This window comes from Argiope bruennichi, chromosome 7 (genome assembly GCF_947563725.1).
Source record: "Argiope bruennichi chromosome 7, qqArgBrue1.1, whole genome shotgun sequence".
NCBI classification, from domain to species: Eukaryota; Metazoa; Arthropoda; class Arachnida; order Araneae; family Araneidae; genus Argiope; species Argiope bruennichi.
In genome coordinates this window covers 72248090-72267026 of record NC_079157.1, presented here as the reverse complement: position 1 = coordinate 72267026, position 18937 = coordinate 72248090, and the positions used below count along the sequence as shown (strand labels likewise).

The following is an 18937-nucleotide window of genomic DNA, read 5'->3' as shown; positions in this document are numbered from 1 at the left end:
TCAGTTAAATCAAAGTCATCTTTACTGTCTGACAATTTCCTTGTATCATTGATGTGCAGCTATATATAAACGATTTAACTGAAATTAAAGATAAATAATATCTCTTCTAACCAGCATGTCACCAAAGGAGACTAGTCTTAATTATAACCAATATTCCCTACAGACCAGTTGCTCACCAGAGGTGATTAGTTTAGTAATAAACTTCTTTTTTAAAATTTCGATTAATCATATAAGAGCTTGGAGGGAGGAAATGTGCATTTTAGAGTCTTTTTAATGCGTTTTAAAATATTTTAATTAGAATTTACATTAATTAAAACTTACAATTAATTTTGGTCTTTTTTCGCAATATTTTGCAAAAATAGTTTTTCACAAAAAAAATTTTATGTCGTTTCAAAATTTTAAAAATTGTCTTTTTAATGATATCAATTAAATAGTCTTGCAAATTTTAGCTGAATTTTGTCAACTTTTTGAAAATATCTTTTTGAATAATTTCCGAAATTGAATTTGTGTTTTAGACACATTTTTCTCAACCGATTGAAACAAAAACTTGACATAAAATCGCAATTTTAGTCATAAAATCCCATATTAAATTTGATATATTTAAGGCATTGCGTTTTTGATGAATTAATGTAATTTGAATTTTTGCGACATTTCTGTGAAAGCGCAGACCGACAAACAGTCAACCCTTTCTTAGGTTTGGTCAGAATTTGACAGGTATCTACGCTTTAGCTATTAAATTTGTGTACCGAATCATATATATATCTAGCTGTCTTTGTTTTGTTGTTACCATATTAACTTATATTCGAACAGCGGAACATAAGGCCTTCCTCTGAACAGATATTACTCAAAATTTGATAGAAATCTGCAAATTTGGTGCAAAGACCATGTAACAAATTTCATCCGTCTAGCTCAAATTGTTTTTGAGTTATCTTTGTCACAGAAAGAAAGGCAAACTGACCTTTTTTTATTTCAGCTAAGTAAGATCTAAAACGTGTAGATTCGTCAGAATATCGAGTTAGAAAAATTGAAAATGAAAGTTTAAAAAAATTATATATATATATATATATATATATATATATATATATATATATATATATATATATATATATATATATATATATATATATATAAAATATTTTTTTAACTTTCATTTTCAATTTTTCTAGCTGGCAAACAAAGTTTTGGAGCTCGACCGATTTTGAAATGAAAAAAACCCTATCGGTTTTCTAAATATCGACGCTTGCGTAATCTGATAGTCTCATGATTGTTTCGAACCGGTTTAAACTGGTTAATAACTTAAATTAATTAAGATAATTCGTAAGAATTCAGAGAATGTATAATTTGGAAATTAAATTGTAACTTTAGTTGGCGATAAATCGCCAAATGTTACAACCGTTTGCATTATTTTTTAATAACCTTATTTTAATTAGTTGAAATTATCCCTGAAACAACAATCTTTATCAATTAAACAAACAATATTTTAATTTGCTTTGTTTATTTTTAAAAAATGTTGCGCGAGTTAGGGAATAACACTGTGATTTCCAAGGGAAATACAACATTAGCAGAAGATAGATAATGGAAAAACTATATTATGAAAGCCGACTCCAAAATAAAACTACATTAGCAGACGATAGATATTTCAAAAGCTATAGTGTGAAAGCCGACTCCAAAATAAAAGAAAAGGGTATAAATAGCCAATTTGTTGCCTTCACATTTTGAGGCTCCAAAAACCTCAAGCGAAAACAATATCATGTTCTCATATGATAATAATATGTGATTCAGGTAATTCTGAGCATTGCATCTATTACAAATTGTATTTGTTTCTAGATTGAATTTATACAGAAGTCTAGGAGTACTGATCATTATGCATCAAATTCATGTGTTGTGATTATCTTGCTCGAAACCACTTTAAAATTTCAATAAAATTTGGAAAGTTACCAAAAGAGCTGTAGTATTTATTGTTTTGATAATTATTAGTTGTTGTTTTTTTCGAAGTATATTTACTTTAAGAAATATATAATATCTTTTGGTGTAATCCATTTAATTGGATCCAAAGATTCTAAGGCACCTTTGTGATTTGATCCACCGTTTTTATTCCATATAATATTATATTGCTCTGGAGTGTAAAGCAGCGTTCACTCGAGGCGAACTATTGCGCGCAATGGAAGGTCACGCCTAATTCAAGAAGAGCACGTGACCACAATGGGACAATGGCAAATAGTTGTCCCGATGAGGCAACCATTTACCATTGTCCCGTAAGTAGACGTCTCTTTCCATTGATCATTATAGTTGGCCTCGTGTGAACGCTGCTTAAAGAAGAACTAATTTTTGTTACATAGTAATTTATTTTCTCGTGTTCGTAGTATAGAGAAAGTATAGCAATCGTCAAAAATAATTCGAACTCTAGACTTTGACAAATCTCCATGTTTTAATCCTCCCTCAGTTCGAAAAACACATTTTTGGAAAATCCGTCTGTCTGTGACAAAGATAAATGAAAAACGCTTTGAGTTAGACGGTGGAAATTTGGTATACGGCTATTACACCAAGTTTGCAAATTTCTATACCTAATTTTGTGTAAAATCTATTCAGAGGAAGTTTGTCTGTCCGGCTGTTCGAATATAAGTTAAAACTATATGTACAAAAGAAAGAGAACTAGATATATAAAATTGGGTACTCAGATTTAACATTTGTAGTGTAGATACCTGTAAAATTTTGAGCCAAATCCAAAGACGGGTTGATTGTCAGTCGGTTTGTATTTTCAGAAACAAGTAACGCAATGACTTAAATATATTAGATTTGGCAGGGGATTTTATAACTACAAGTGCAGTTTTGTGTCAAATTTTTGTTTCAATCAGTTGGGAAAAATATGTCTAAAACAAAAATTTGATTTTTGGATACTGTTAAGGCATGCCAAGGATTAATCGCAAATAACTCGCCAAATATGGCACGATAGATTCAGTAAAAATACAAATTCACGCCAAACGTTAATATTTCATAACTATTGTACGCCAATATCATGTAAGGTATTCTCTAGCACGACAAGTTTAGAGAGTATGCGAGAAAGTTTTAGGGAGACCACTCCCATTGGTTTATAATAATTTTGCTAACCAATTTTCCGCTTTGAGTTACTCGGAGTTAATTTAACATAAGGTATTATATTGGGTTCTTAAATCTAATTTATAAATAAACAAACAGAATAAAGTTTTTTTTTTTTTTTTCTAAAGTAAATATGCCAATCTTGACATTCAAGAAAGCTATAAAAGCCGCGGAATCGATATATCTAAAGGTAGAATAAGCGTGTTTATTTATAATAAAGAGAAAAATATAAAAATTTGTAATTTACTGGCAAAAAAAAAATCCCTCAGCAACATGAAACTCTTATCACTCCAATATCTAGTTAAATATCAAATGTATCTAACATGCTCTTTTAAACATGATGACAATGAAAGAATCTTAGATTTTAATCAATGGAGTATGGAAATTTGCGGAAGTGGAGTGAAAAAGACTAGCAACGTCATTTTAAAAGGGAAAAGGGAAGTCAATATTATTGCAATTAGTTAATTAATTACACACAAAAAAATATCCAAAAATTACAAATTTCTATTTTAATTAAAATTGTGATCATTTTTATATTTTAAACGTTCACAATTTCAAATTTCTGACCAAAAATTCATATTTTACATCTTAATAAATAAATATAACTCAAGGCTTCAATCTCCCTCCACCCTCACCCCTCTCCTCGCCATTAAAATAACAATGTTTGCGAGGTTATAAAGAGTCACTTACTCGATGGCTTGAAGTTCCGACAAATTAGTTTCAAAAAATATCCTGCTATTGTATTATATGAAAATGCTCAACTGTTTATGATGCAATCCTAAAATGAATGAATAAATAAAATAAATGCGGGAAAAATTATCGTAGAAACTTACCTTATCAGCCTCATATACGTGTAAAAAATGGAACAGGTGCAATATTTCTCTAAAACACTTATTCTCCATCATTCGCTTTTGATCAAATGATGCAACTGACATCTGATAGAAAGTGGAATTAGTTTTATTGTCTTTGCAGAAATTTAATGTAAGTACTTATTTTGATTACTGTTATTATTATTATTATGTATTTATTTTATTAATTTTAGGGGTGAATCTGAACTTTAAAAATAATAAATTGTATTTCGGGGAAAAAAAAAAAGTGAAAATTTAAAACTAATATTCCGTAGATATTTTAAAGAAAGCATATGGGCAAATCTAAGTGGAATTAATTTTGGGGAATTTTACTGATTCGTGGTGATTTTCTGGGTATTTATACTCTTATCGTGAATTATATATTTCAGAACTTTTTAGACTTGAAGAAACATTAGCTCCGAAAAAATTCGTCCCTTCTTTTCGAGAGGATATAATATATGTTTGAATGGATAACAGAACAGCCACATATAACGATATGACATTATGCACCGTTTCCATTTCCTTCAAACGTTGAACCATTATAGTTTTGAATTTCGTCGTTCAAAGTATGATTATTAAACACCCACACCACGTAAAATGGTACCAGGCGAGATTGGCAATCATCTGAATTATTGCGTGATCTCCCATCCTCGTGCTCAAGGTTCGCTTTCACAATATGACAAATCAATCTCCAATAATAATAAATATAAATGTGTGTTGGCGCTCTAAGGCAAGACACATATAAAGTAGTCTTTGTTTGCAATCACGTCGAAAAAGGCTTAAATTAAAAAATTAAGATAACTTCTTCACAAAATAAATATGGAATATTATAATTCTCAGAACGATATTTTTATTTTTATTTGATATATTGATCAAATACTGAACGATTAAACGATATATAGAGTTATTTGATATATTTATATTTATTTTTATTTGATATTTTTAGAACAAATAAATATAAGAAAAAAAATTGTGACTTTTAAAAATATACTGTATTATTGATTCGAAAATCATGCCGTAAAAATATTTTAAAATTTATAAGCGATTATCAAGTTAAAAGTTAAATATATTCACCCTATAAAATAAAAAATAAAACATATTAAGAATTCAAAAGATTAATTTTTAAAACAATTAAAGAAAACACACCAGGAATTCGAAAGTCGAATATAATTGAACTTAAAAGTAAGAAAAAAATTAGAAATTTTAAAATTAAATGTCTCTAATTAAAAAAAAACATTGAAAAACATATCATAAATTAAAAGATTATACATAAATTAAGATCTTACTAAAATCTTTGATATTCTGTATTTGCCACTTATAAAATTAAGATTTCTAGAATGTTTAAGAAAGTAGCATAAATTTATTTTGATAAAAATGTTTTAAATATAATTTTTATTTTCCTTTTCACAAGATTTCATTAAAACATTCCAACATTCTATTCTCTAAAAGGAGATGTATTTAAAGACTTCATTAAATTTTCATTTTATTCGTTTAAAAGCTTTTTATAAGTCAAATTCACACGTATCTGTTAGTGAATTTACGAACAGAATAGTAACGCAAAATTCCATTTAATATTTTTATGAACTATCAACAGGAACAGGTGTGAAATACGAACATTTCCTTTTCATTTTGTAATTTGTCAAACAGCTGAGTCTTTTGTCTTTCACCGCGTAAGCAACAGTCATTCAGCAAAATCGTCTGCTGGCTTCATCTGTAGGAAAGAAAAATCAAGAGGTACATTTTGTTTTAAATAATCCTTGTTAATCTTGTTACGATTGGAAAATTTATTTGTTAAAGAACAACAGATCGGTGTGCAGCAACAGATATAGCCTCTTTGTTCTCTTTGTTTATATAATTTTTTCTTCAATTATAGGTTATGATTTTTTTTTTCTTTCCATTTGTAATTCCTTTTATACCTTGAAGTTCGTTTTTTGCTTTCTTTTTTTCTATTCCACGTGTGCATGTATTGCAGAAAATAGAATTTATGAATGAAATCTTAATTAAATCTGAATATTGAAATAAATTTAAATTAATTATTTGGTAAACTTAATTGAAATATTTTAAATAATTGGGATAATATTTTAGACTTGTTTTGTTGTCATCTAATTTGATTAGAACAGTGGTTGTATTTTGTATTTAACGACATTTACATTATGTAATATATGAAAAGAATGCCACTTTAAGACTACTATCATAGCAGAAAACCACTTAGTGCTATGAAATATGTTAAAGCATTGATACATAATAAATTGAAAAATCTTTAGTAATCTATAGTAAGCAATTATATAAAGAAAAAAGTATTATTACGAGATTATATCATGAAATAATTGAAACTAATATGAAAATTTATTTAAATTAAAGAATAGATTAAATAAGAATAAATTATTATCAATGTAAAGCTACCAACTTAAATTTTAAAGTGATGTGAAAATGGTTTTTATGTAATTATATGTTCTGGCGTTATTGAGAGAAAAAGTCAAAATTTTGATTACTTTAACTCACTGAAAATGCAATTAAAAATTTCAAGAAGCCAAAGTTAGATAATTATCTCCAATTATAAAATACCTATTCGCCAAATTTGGTGTTTCTCTTTTTATGTTTTGATATTTTGTTAACCAGGCCGTATTAGATTATGACAATTTATTTAAAAAAAGTTTTAGCTTAATATTTTTAGGCTTTGAATTATGATTGGACAAACAATTGTTTATTACTTTAATATTTTAATGTAGAGTTTTTTAAATAAAGATTACTATCCCAAAGAAATCGCTATTTTATAAACCAAATAAAGCAATAACAACAATATTGAACATCAGTCCATGTTGCAAGCTTTCAAACTAAAAGAAAAAAAAATTAAAATACCACTTTTGTTTAGATAAATTATTGTATTTTTGAACTAAACTAAATTGTATTTCTTTATAATTTAACGTTTGTTTTATTGTATTTTTTTTCCGAATTTCTATTCTTCCTACGTAATCGTCGGAAAAAAATATTTTTGAGAAGAAAGTGGAGTTGCTAATTTTTTCTCTTTATCTTCCCTTCTTAAAATTTTCTCCAGAAAAATGAAGTTGAAAATTTTTTTTGTATTTGATATTCTGAGCGTTGTCTGTCTCCCAAATATTATAATTAAAAAAAACAGTGTACTTTTATTTATTTAAGATACTTATTAAAATAATAATGCGTTTTCCTCTTTCTTTTTTATTTTAAACAGTAACCTCTTAGAATTCTTAAACTTTCCCACTTTTATTTCTGTTTTATTCAGGATATACTTAAGACAAGAGTAGAGAAATTATATCCTAATCATTTGAAAAGATTCATTTTGAGACTGATTTTTAACAGTGAAATTAATTGTATCAGATGTTACATAGGAAATTTGATAACAATAATTATATTCTTACAATCGTTCTATTGTTGAGATTAAAGCAAAAGTTATAAAGAAATTTCTATAAAACGATATATTTCATTAAAATGGGATGAGAAAAAATAAGTGCCTGTTATTTAATTTTTAAAATTTTTTTCTGATTTAATTTTTTTTACATCACTGAAGCAAAATCTGAAAAAAATATTGTTTATAATCTTAGAAAATGTGAAATAAAATGTATCGATTGCTTGCTCTCTCTCATACTTAAATGAATATTCTTGTATCTTCTTCTAATAATTTAGAATTATTACATCTATAACTCAAAAAAGTGATTAAATATTTTTTCTGTGTGCTATTTCACCTTTTAAAATGTTAATTGTTTAAATAAAATTCTTCCCTTAACTTTTAAATTGGAGATTTGAAAAAAATAATAATAATAATAATAATATTTTTCTTGATCTTTTGAAAATTTTAATAATAGGACATAGATGGCGGCACTGTTATTTTCAAATTTTGAAAGTTCAGTAAACCGTTATTCTCTTGAGCATGGTGCCATCTACCGAGAAGGAAATAAACATTTTGTAGAAAAAAATTTGTTAATGAATATGAATTTTTTTTTTTATTTTTGATCTTAAACCCAATAGCGTACAAAATTACAGAGATTAAGTGTTAAACAATTATAGAAATTAAGTGGGGCAGTTGATAATTTAATTTTTACTCCTCCATATCCCTGTATTCCTAAATAGCTTAGTAAATATTTTGGGAATGCTGTTCAATTTTCTGGCTCAAATCGAGTTTGCAAAACGGGAAAATAGTTTCATAAATCAAAAGATAATAAAATATTTTGAAAAAAAAGTGTAATTAGTATAGCAATTATGCATCTTTTAGAAGTGGTAAAAAGATTCTGCTTGTTACTTATAGACTGATATTTATATATTGAATTTAATATTAAAAATGCTGAATTGAAAAAAAATCAATATTTGTAAAATATTTAAATATTTTCAAATAAATGAAGATTCTCTTGCTTGTATTTTTATTCTTCCCCACTTCGCCAAAACGGCATAAAATATTTAACATTTTTTTATATATATTTTTGTGATTATTTTATAGGTTTTAAGGATAGCTAGCTGTAAACCGTGGCTGAACAAAATTTTGTCTAATTGGGCCCCTGTTTATTAAGAACCTGACCTATAACAAGAAGAACTGTGATAATTAATTAACAAAGTCGTTCTTAGAAGGCTTGGACTAGTATTAGGTATCCGCCCTGGTTTTCAATGAACTTGAAACGCAGGTTTTTTTTTTTTTTTTTTTTTTACCTCCTCCTCACAGCATCTTTCACACATCTTCAGTTTTAGAATGAAATAAAGCAAAACAACTGCGTTTATGAAAAAGGGAAAACTTTTTTAACTAACTAAAACTTTCTTTGGTGCATTTATTTTTATAATTTTTAAAAATGAGGCCAGACTTCTTGTTTTGCTTTATTTCATTCTAAAACGCACTTGAAACGCAGTTTTTTTTTTTTTTTTTTTTTTTTTTTACCTCCTCCTCACAGCATCTTTCACACATCTTCAGTTTTAGAATGAAATAAAGCAAAACAACTGCGTTTATGAAAAAGGGAAAACTTTTTTAACTAACTAAAACTTTCTTTGGTGCATTTATTTTTATAATTTTTAAAATGAGGCCAGACTTCTTGTTTTATTTCTAATATAGCCTTTCTGTGCAAGACTTTTAACTTTTCTATTAATAGTTCCAGAATAAATTTGTATCGGAAAAAACGGTCTATGTTAATCTAATCATAATCCGATATTAGACGATAAAAAAAAAAGAAGATTAATTTACCCAAATTTTGTTCGAATAATTTCTTAAAGATTTTACTGATTTTAATATACGGAGAGAAAAAAATAGCTTTCTTAAATTGTTTGCAATTTTGAACCTCTTGTAATGATGCTCGAAGCTATTGTCCTGCCCGACGCTGGCGAGTAACACCTCGTAATCGAAAAGATTGCATTCTGCCGTGGGGCTCCTTAAGAGCGGGACCCAATTGAAAGTAATCAATCCGATCGGCTAAATGCTAGTCCTGTCAATTCATCTATAAACCTTACAACGAATCTTTCAAAAAGGTTTCCTTTTTGTGTGCCAATATATTTATCTCCCAGCGTATTGAGAAAATGGGGCTCTCTTCCAGTAGTCTAGCGATTGGGAAGGGCTGGTGAGGGAGGGTATGAGACGGAACGAAACGTTAGCACTTTTATATCAATTTTTGAAATGGCAGATCATGAAGTTCACAAACGAAGTGCATATTTGAAAGGATATTTGTGTTTTGCTTAATGGAAAATAAAATAAAATTTGCGTCTACTGATCAATATAATTAATAATTAGTTATAATGTTAGCATATCATCATATATATATATATATATGATCATCATGTATGATCAAGTGAGAATATGGTAGTCTTTAATGAATAATTAACCATTTTTTAAGCATGGCTATTATGTTTCACACAAGGTACAGCAAAATCCTTTTTTTATAATCTGACATTTTTTTTAATTATATACTTAACATATTTTTATACAAATTATTTTTTCCACAATTCAACAGAGATCTTCAGGGTTTTCTTAATTGCTTTGTAAGGTTCGTAAATTGCTTTTTTTAAGTCATCGTGGATCTAAAAAAGGCAGTCGCACAAATTTTTAAAAACCCTTCAAAATTCTAAGGAAAATGTATTTTCCATGTTAAATTAATTTCGAACAAAACAATTACGATAATGTACAATTTAAAATATTTAAATTAAATAAATCTGTAAGTAAAGATAAAAAAATTGCAATTTTGGGTTCCGCGATTTGAGAGACGCATAGTGATACAAAGCCTTTAGCCATGGGTGATTGAAGCCACCAAATAAATTCATTATTCCCACTTTTTGAAGGTCATGAAGACGGGAAGAAGTCATGAAAGTGTTTTAAATCATTGTCAGTTGATTTCAAAGAGGAGCGTATGATACATTCAAGTGATCTGAAAAATCGATTTTCTTCTAATAATTTTTTTTTTTAATTTTGAATATTCTTGCCTTCACTTCCTCATGTATTCTCACATAAGAATGCCATATAAGGTGTGGATCGTGCGCCCTGTGACATAGTCAATGATACTTTTTTTAAAAAACATTCACACATTTAAAAAAAATTATAATTTAATACATGGAAGAAAATGAAATATACTTTTATTGTAAGACAGTGAGAGATAAGGAAAGTTAAAAAATAAATATTATTAATTAACTATAATACTAATTAAATAAGATTTATTGAATACAATAGACTAATCCGATACATATGAGACCAGATACCTGTCGGATTTTAGAAATTATTAGGACTTTAGATTAATTATGTAAACATGATTGTATTTATTATACGATTATACTTTTTTCTATTTAAAAGAAATGAACTAACAATATGTTAAGGAGAAAAATCTTTTAAGGTGTTGAGTAGCCGACAGACAAATTATGTACTGAAAAGGGAGAGGTTCAAGTTTTTACAGAAAATAATGATTCATCGCCAAATTACATGTTCCAACAAGCGGGAACTAGCGGAAATAACAAGTGTGGAATTTAAAAAGAATCTATTGTATTTTCCTTAATCCTTTCACTACTACTCCAGCCCAATCGGCCGTGCAAATTCTACACGGATGGGTCAGTTTCTGTTTCCAACGAGAGGTGTATGATGTAAAACGAGGACATCTGGGTTTGATAATTCCCTGAGCTTCCTATCCATGTCTACTTTAAAAGGAACATCCTGAGAGCATAATGTACCTAATTTCTGATTAAAAAATGGTCTAAGTAGCTCTCTTTTCTAAATAGTGCGTTTTTCAGAACTTACTGTAATGAAGAATCTATTGAAAATTAAGGCAGCAAAATATTTTCAGTTTTTGTAGCATTTCTCATACATTTGTTTTATCTTATGTGTTTTTTCCACAAAAGATTTATCATATGCAAAATCAAGAATTTTGTTTCATTTTATGTACAATAACCTTGCTAATGACTTAAACTTCCAGTTTTTTGGGCTTCATTTTTAAGATTTATTTTTAAAATTTTTTTCTTTTTTTTCTATTTTTAGTGCTATTCTTATCTTAAAATTTTAACGTGATTTCTGAACCATTAAGTGCCATTATTGAAGTAAAAATTATAAAAATAGGTAGAAACTTTATGCAATAGATGGTAAAAGGATTGCTTTACATACCAACTCCTTCAACGAAAGATAAAACCAACTATCTCTTCATATTGACTGCTAAATTTCCATTATTTAATTTGTTGTATTTTTGAATTACATGGTCATATAAGTGTAAAAAGACAAAAATTTTACAAATTACGAATTTTTTTAAAATTCTAAATAATCTAAAGCGTCGAAATCCGTCAAAACTCGAAAACAAATGCGTCTGCGTCGATTAAAATATTATTTTGATTATTTCCGTAAAAAATCATAAAAAAGCAGGGTAATGCATTTTTTCTTCACCAACCACTTGCATTGATATTGTATTTTCAGATTTAGCGAACAGAAAATTTAAACCACAAAAGATTATTGCCCGTTGTTTTTGAAAGCTATTATGAGTATTATTCTGGCTCTGGCAGTTGTCTACAGCCATTGATCAGAAGAACGCCACAGGCAGGTCGATTAAAAGATGATGTTAACCTAGTTACAAATAAATAAATTTGTAAAAAAATATGATAAAATATTAGTATAATATTAATACTTTAAAAATTGTAACGGGTTGAATTCTAATTTGTTTCCTTACGTCCACTTTGCTATTACAATATTTATCTATTAAAAAATCATTATTATAACCTGAAAGCAACGAAATCATGGGCCATAAAAAATAAATAAATAGTAACATACAAATTTTCTCAATCTGCTACAATAAGAGATTAAACTACGTAAATCCTTAATATGACGATTAAGTTAAAATGAGAAACAAAATCAACCAGTTTCTTGAAAAGAGGCTTCATAAGACAAATTTTTGCTTAAGACTGCAAAATGCCTTAAATCAATCACTGACTGTAACTAATTACAAATTCTAATCTTCAATTTTTGGCAAAACTTTTCTTAAAAATAAATATTTCATTATGTTTCCAATTCTGCATTTGAACATTGGCTCAATATTTTCATGGAAAATGAGTAAAGCAATAAAAACTAGTAAAAAATGAATCTTAAAAATTTTGGATTCTTTTCAAAGATACAGCTTTTTGATTTATGAGGTACATCTATCTCTATATTACATCTTAAACCTATTTTATAGTTAAAACATGCGTGGAATTACATATTTTAAAATCAATAAACGAATTATTTAGTTTTTTTTATTTAATTGGACAGTATAGTTATAACCTGATAAGAATGCTGCACCACCAATCATATCACTTTTCTCTAAATTCAGATTCTTTTCTTCACTAAAACTTAGAGGTTTTAAATAGTATAAATTATTAATTTTTTCATATTGTTTCGAATGATAGAATGGATAATTTTGTTTGCTTGAAAATAAAAAAAGAATATTTTTCTAGAGCTGGTAAAAATCAAAGTGCTAAAACGCTCAACAAGAAACTTAAACAAGATGCAAAATAAAACGTTTTCAAATATCATGGCCTGTGATTTTTTTTTCGAATCCTAGATACAGAACAGTTCTTTCTTTTCTCTTCTTTCTTTCTTTTTTCATCTGGATCGGAGAATTTTGGCACCTGCTCCTAGCAGTTTAATTTCCTCTTTTATTTTTAGCAACCGGCGCACAATCAGAACTCCGCTAAATGTGCCAAGTAAAATTTTGCAAACGATTTTTTTTTGGAGGAAAAAAATGTTTTGCATATATTTGCATATATTTTATTGAATATATTGCTTTTCTGTGTTCCTTTCAGATCTTCTTGCAAAATATGGAATTTTTCACCCGAATCGTTTTCTGTGTCTCGATGTTGCTTGCTATGTGTGACGTAATGACTGGTCACGAAGGTCGTCACAAGGGCCACAGCCACCATCTGCCCCAGAAAGATGGACCCAAAAATGTCCTCAAAGACAAGAAATACCTTCGAGATTATGAGTGATTATGTTTTCATTTATATTAAATTATAAGTAACGTTTAATATGAATATGTTGTGTTCTTATCCTAGACATTATTATATAGTATTTTGCCTATACCTTGACATGTGTTATATGTAACACATAGGCATTTTATCGAACAACAAATACAGTTTAGGCAAAGAATGAAAAAAGGCCATGATAAGACTTATTTAAAAGATGTACATTCTGCAAAATTACAAATGTCGTTTAGAAAAAATAATAAAGGAGTGTCAATAAAAATCTTTTATTCAAAATAAGTAAAAGAAAATGGGAGCTATACAAAACAGCATTTATATATATATATTTTTTTTTTGTTAAAAAAATAAAGCATGAATCTATTTGTCACATAGAGAAAAAAATAATTTTATTTTGTATTACACTTAATTTTATATTTTACCGACGATGTTTTTCATACTTTGCTAATTTATTAACTACCACTGCATAGAATGCCTACGAAATGTGTAAAATATGAATAATTCCATTCTTTGCTTAGGATTTTAATAAAATATCGGAGTTTAAACTTTGCCGGTAATATATATATATATATATTTCGCTTTTACGCATAAAAGTTTCATAACGTCAAGGAAACGGAGGGAATGAATTTCGACAAAGTTGAAGGATGACCACCCCTGCCTCTCGGAAGAATTTTAGAGGCCATTTTTACTTTTATTTTATTGATTTGTCAAATAAAAATGGCTGTTGATAAGGGGGACCGTTATACAGTAATGATTACTTCAAGAAGTTTTACTTAGTGACCAGTAGAAAACGCATCAATCTAGATTTAGCCCTATTTAATACACAAGAAATATTAAACTTTATTTATTTTATACACAAGGTTATCACGGTCATTTAAAAATTGTAATAGCAAACCCAAAGAAACAATTATGCTTCCTACTTATACTGATCAAATTACTTTCTTTTCAATAGTATTATTTGCTTATTTAAATTAATAACGCTATATTCATAAAAAATATAAGTGATGTGTTTTCATTAATTACAATTATAACTGAACGACTAGGAGTCATTCAAAAATTTGTAATAAAGGAACATGAAAAGAGCAATGTTTTGAACAATTTTGATTCAGAAATTAATGCAAAGAAACGGATGCGCAACAGAACTTTATAACACAAATATTTAAAATTGGAATGTTTTATAGCAAATAATAAGAGCCAGTAAATAAGTTAATGGCCAATATTAAAATATGAGATGGATTTCAAAATTTAAAACTGAAAATGAAATACTCTCTTTTTTTATTTCTATTTTCGAACTGATGGAGATTAATTCAATAACGAGATCATGAGAATATCAGAATGTTGCTTGTGATAGTATTAATGACAAAGAAAAATACTACCTTTTATATATAAACATATAGCTCTGTTTACTTTGCAAGCATAATTTGAAATTATGCTTTCGTTTGCTGTAATAAAATGAGTTCCTCAAAACTAAATGAAATTACTAAAGTAATGTTGTTAATGCAGTGAACGAATACCTGATTGCCGGAGGCTTCTAGTTACTCTTATTATTTTTCCCTTTGAGTCATCTACATTGGTCATATTCAAGAGACTCTATTCTACGTACAGTAAAACTGAAAAAGATAATTCGTAAGAATCTACTTTTAAAAATGTTAAATGTTCAAACATTTTTAAATTACTAATTAAATGTTTTTTCTTATGAACTATTTATGAATTATTATAAAATAGGACAACTTTAAGCTATTTAAAGCAAATGTCTTGAACTGGCCAAATATATCAATAAGTGGATATCAAATATATTGGATTCTTTCAATAAAGGACAAATGATTGAAATTCGAAGTTTTCCCTGCTAATGTGCAATATTTGATCACTAAAGAATTTCTTCATAAATTAGTTTAAACGAAAAATTGCTTATGATTTTAGAAGATGAATGAAGTACTCATCATCATCATGAAATATTATGGAAATTCATTTCATTATTAATTGAAAAATAAGAAGAAATATATTTTTTCTAACATAGTTGAATTATTAATCTATTTAATATGTTTTATATAGCCACTTGAAAGAAGATCTCGAAGATATGTACATGAAGGATTTCTCTGGCGACTTAAGTGAAGCGGAGTTGGAAAACTACTATTTTCAGTAAGAATTTCGATTTATACTAGAAGCTTAGTCCTATTCAACAAATTGATTTACAATTGACATGAATTTTCTTTTCAAATCTTAGAGTTCAACCTTTTTTTTTTGTTATTTTTTTAATAGTTTATAATTAAAATTATTTTTTAATTAACTTTTAAACTCGGAGAAGAAACACTTTTTACTCAAAATTGTTTCTTAGTTACAAATATTTCTAATTAGATCATTGATTTTGATAAAAAAAAAATTATGACCTTCTATTTTTGTAATATGAATTCGGTTTAGCAAAAATCGTTTGGCGATTAAAATGCCATCAACTTATAATTAATTATTTGTGTAATAACTTTTTTTGACTTACTTTATTTGCATTTTCAAAAGAAAAAAATAAATTAGTAAATTCAAAAATAAAGAGTTGCGTTTCTTAGATGGGGAGTTAAGAAATATCATCAGACTCAAATACAATTAGATTATTTCTACTATTACTCCATTGGAACTTGAAATATTTGTGAAAATAATGATAAGTTTTTAAATATAAATCACTGCTTGTGGTCTCCATAACCTGTAGTTTTTTTTACATTGTTATTTCTTGTTTTTGCTACAGTGCCATTTCGAGCTTAGATGCTGTTTTTTGAACAAACAGTTTTTACAATTAAAGAATTCATAGTAATTCTAATTCGTTAAGCTTATTCAGCATTATGTTCCGCATACAAGCGTTTTAAAAAATGAATTTGAAAAGTCATTCATTATGCAATTAAAGATAACTCTATTCTAGTTTACCTATAAAATATATTTATGAATTGATTAAACTAAAATGGAAACAATTATGAAAGAAACTTCAAGATGCGATCCGGCTCTAATAACAAAACTCCTTCTTCTTCAGACTTCATGATTTGAATGGTGACAAACAATTGGATGGTTTGGAACTTCTCGCCGCCATGAACCACGTGATGGACAGAGAAAATGAATTCACACAGAAAGATATCGAAGAGAATCCCCATATCCGGCAATCTATCCAAGCATGGTGGAACGACAAATTCCAAGAGGATGCTCGTAAGTCCGAATACAGGCTTTAAAATAAAATTTAATATATATATATATATATATATATATATGTATATATATATATATATGAATATTTTGATTATCTTTACCTTGATTTTCTACCATTTAAATTTTTGTTGATTTACTTAGATACTAATGATGAGAATAGGTGATGTAACTAAAAACTGCAACTGCAGCTGTTTCGAAACCCACAAAATAGAGGAATGATTCTTTAAACTGTAGAGATGATAAAGAGAAATCAACAAAGACAATAACTAACATAAAAGCAATATATATTTATACATATAGGATTCTCCTCTTTATATATGTGTATGTACATATACGTATATATGATGGGTTTACTAAAATCTCCACTCCCGTAATATATTATTTTAATAATAAAATATACTATTAGTTCTATAATCTCTGCAAACATTAATTCTATATGCTCTCATAATAGTTATAAAAGCATATAGAACTAATATAATTATATTATATATAACTCTAATTTTAAAATAGATATTTAAGAAAAAAAGCAGGTATGGGCTATTTGATAGAATTTACGTACATCGCTTTCTAGATCTCCTTCAGGAATTATATAAAATACAAAAAATACAAAAATAGATCGAGTGCGAAACTTGTCAGCTTCTTCACGTTTTTTTTTTTTTTTTTTTTTAAACTGATATATCCCGTAATGAATAAAAAAAAATGAATAACTTTTTTTCTTTAAGTCCATTTATTATGTATGCCTCAATCTCTATCAACCATAATACGCATATAAAAGCTAGACAGAATTTTGTACTTCACAATTCATAGCATGTAAGAAAAGATAATGGTAGGAGCATCGGATATATGGAGTTAAAGGTCTTACAATTTTAATTGAAATAGCAAACCAATCTGGCCATGAGGTAGTTCTTATGAAGAAATCCAGTACAGTGAGATCCGGTAATTGTGGAAGTAACTTAAAGTTGTTTTTGTTGTCGATGATTTATTATTCAGACTTGGACTATTATTATATAAAGAAAAAAGTTAATAGTATATTTCTCTTTGAATTAAAAAGATGCTTCTTCTACAAAAGAGATATTTTAATACTTTTTCATTCTCCATCCTACTAAATTCTGTTGCATCTCAGAGAGAAACAGATTAAAAATCCTGGAAATCAAAAAATGCTAAATGATTCTATTTATAGTAATCATGTCCGTAACCTCTGAGAATTAATTTAACCTAAAGGTTTCTGTCGCTTTTGATGAAACCTTAGGAAAGAGAATTTGAGAACAATTTACATAGGTGGGCTCCATCTGTCTAACAAAAATGCCATAAATTCTGTTAAATGCAAACATAGAAAACACATTGTGGGCACCAATTAGAAAGGGCTTTAAACTGAAAACGACTTTTAGTAATTAAAAAAACAACTATTAGTTTAGCTAAGGATTATTTGAAACGGATTTCATAGTATTAAACCGTCACCAGATCATGAGAGCGACCAATGAGCTGCTGACATCTCTCCGTAATTTCGTATTACAGTAGCGGCAATAACATTTGGCCCTGGCCCGTAACTACCTCAATTGTACGACGATTCTTCGGAGGAATCGAGTCTCGATCCTGGAACCTTCAATCTTGAAGCCGATCTCTTATCACCAAACCCCCGCAGCCGGAATCAGGTGTTATAAACGAAAATAAGAAGTTTTCTCAGTAAATACAAACTTTCTTACACTGCCTAAAACCATTGAGAATAATTTTCGATATATTTTTTCTTTCTTATTTCAACGAAAAAAAATAAATAAAACTGTTTCGCTGTAGCACGAGTCACAAAAGAAAAATTATTGCATAAACGAAATCACGTGGACTGAATGCTCGAGTGTATCAAAAATGAATGTTTTTATTATTGTTATTATTAGATTTGTATGAAATGTAAATAATTTTAAGTTAGTAAAGAAGGATCTTTGTCCTTGTCAAGGTAATTTATTTTTCGTGATGTACTGAAATCGCAACCACGCAATAAATATTATTATATGTTATAATATGATTCAAATTTCCTTTGTTTTCCTTATTGCATATTTTATTTCAAAATTAAATTGTTTTTCTTATTTCTTTTTTTTCAGTGTACATTGACGAAATCCTTCAAGAAGAAGATATAGATAATGATGGATATCTTTCCTATATTGAATTCGCTCTTGGCCGAGCTAAAGAAAGGGGAGAGATTTGATTGACATTTCAACTGTAACTTATTCGATTAAAATTTGTTTTTATTTAAAAGGAAACTCAAAGTTTACGCTGTTTTTCATTTGATTTCACTTTTTTTTTTCTTTCTGTATATAAAGTATCTGCGAAATGCGGGAACAACTGTTTTTAGCGACTTCGTTTCAAAAGTTTTATATTTTAAGACGTTCATTAACCCT

At 27.8% G+C, this 18937-nt stretch overlaps 1 protein-coding gene across 3 annotated transcripts; it reads left to right on the top strand.

The window, feature by feature from the left end:
• The first annotated feature begins 3946 nt into the window (after positions 1-3946).
• Positions 3947-18793, top strand: LOC129976368 (multiple coagulation factor deficiency protein 2 homolog). Of its 3 annotated transcripts, none has more exons than XM_056089902.1 (5): positions 3947-4077; positions 13191-13369; positions 15417-15503; positions 16378-16547; positions 18641-18793. In XM_056089902.1, exons 2-5 carry the CDS (start codon positions 13206-13208, stop codon positions 18742-18744), a joined length of 525 nt encoding a protein of 174 aa, XP_055945877.1. In that variant the 5' UTR covers positions 3947-4077; positions 13191-13205; the 3' UTR covers positions 18745-18793. The 3 variants fall into 3 exon arrangements, with proteins under 3 accessions (XP_055945877.1, XP_055945878.1, XP_055945876.1); XM_056089903.1 differs by lacking the exon at positions 3947-4077 and adding an exon at positions 5540-5678; XM_056089901.1 differs by lacking the exon at positions 3947-4077 and adding an exon at positions 13030-13091.
• The last annotated feature ends 144 nt before the right edge of the window (positions 18794-18937 follow it).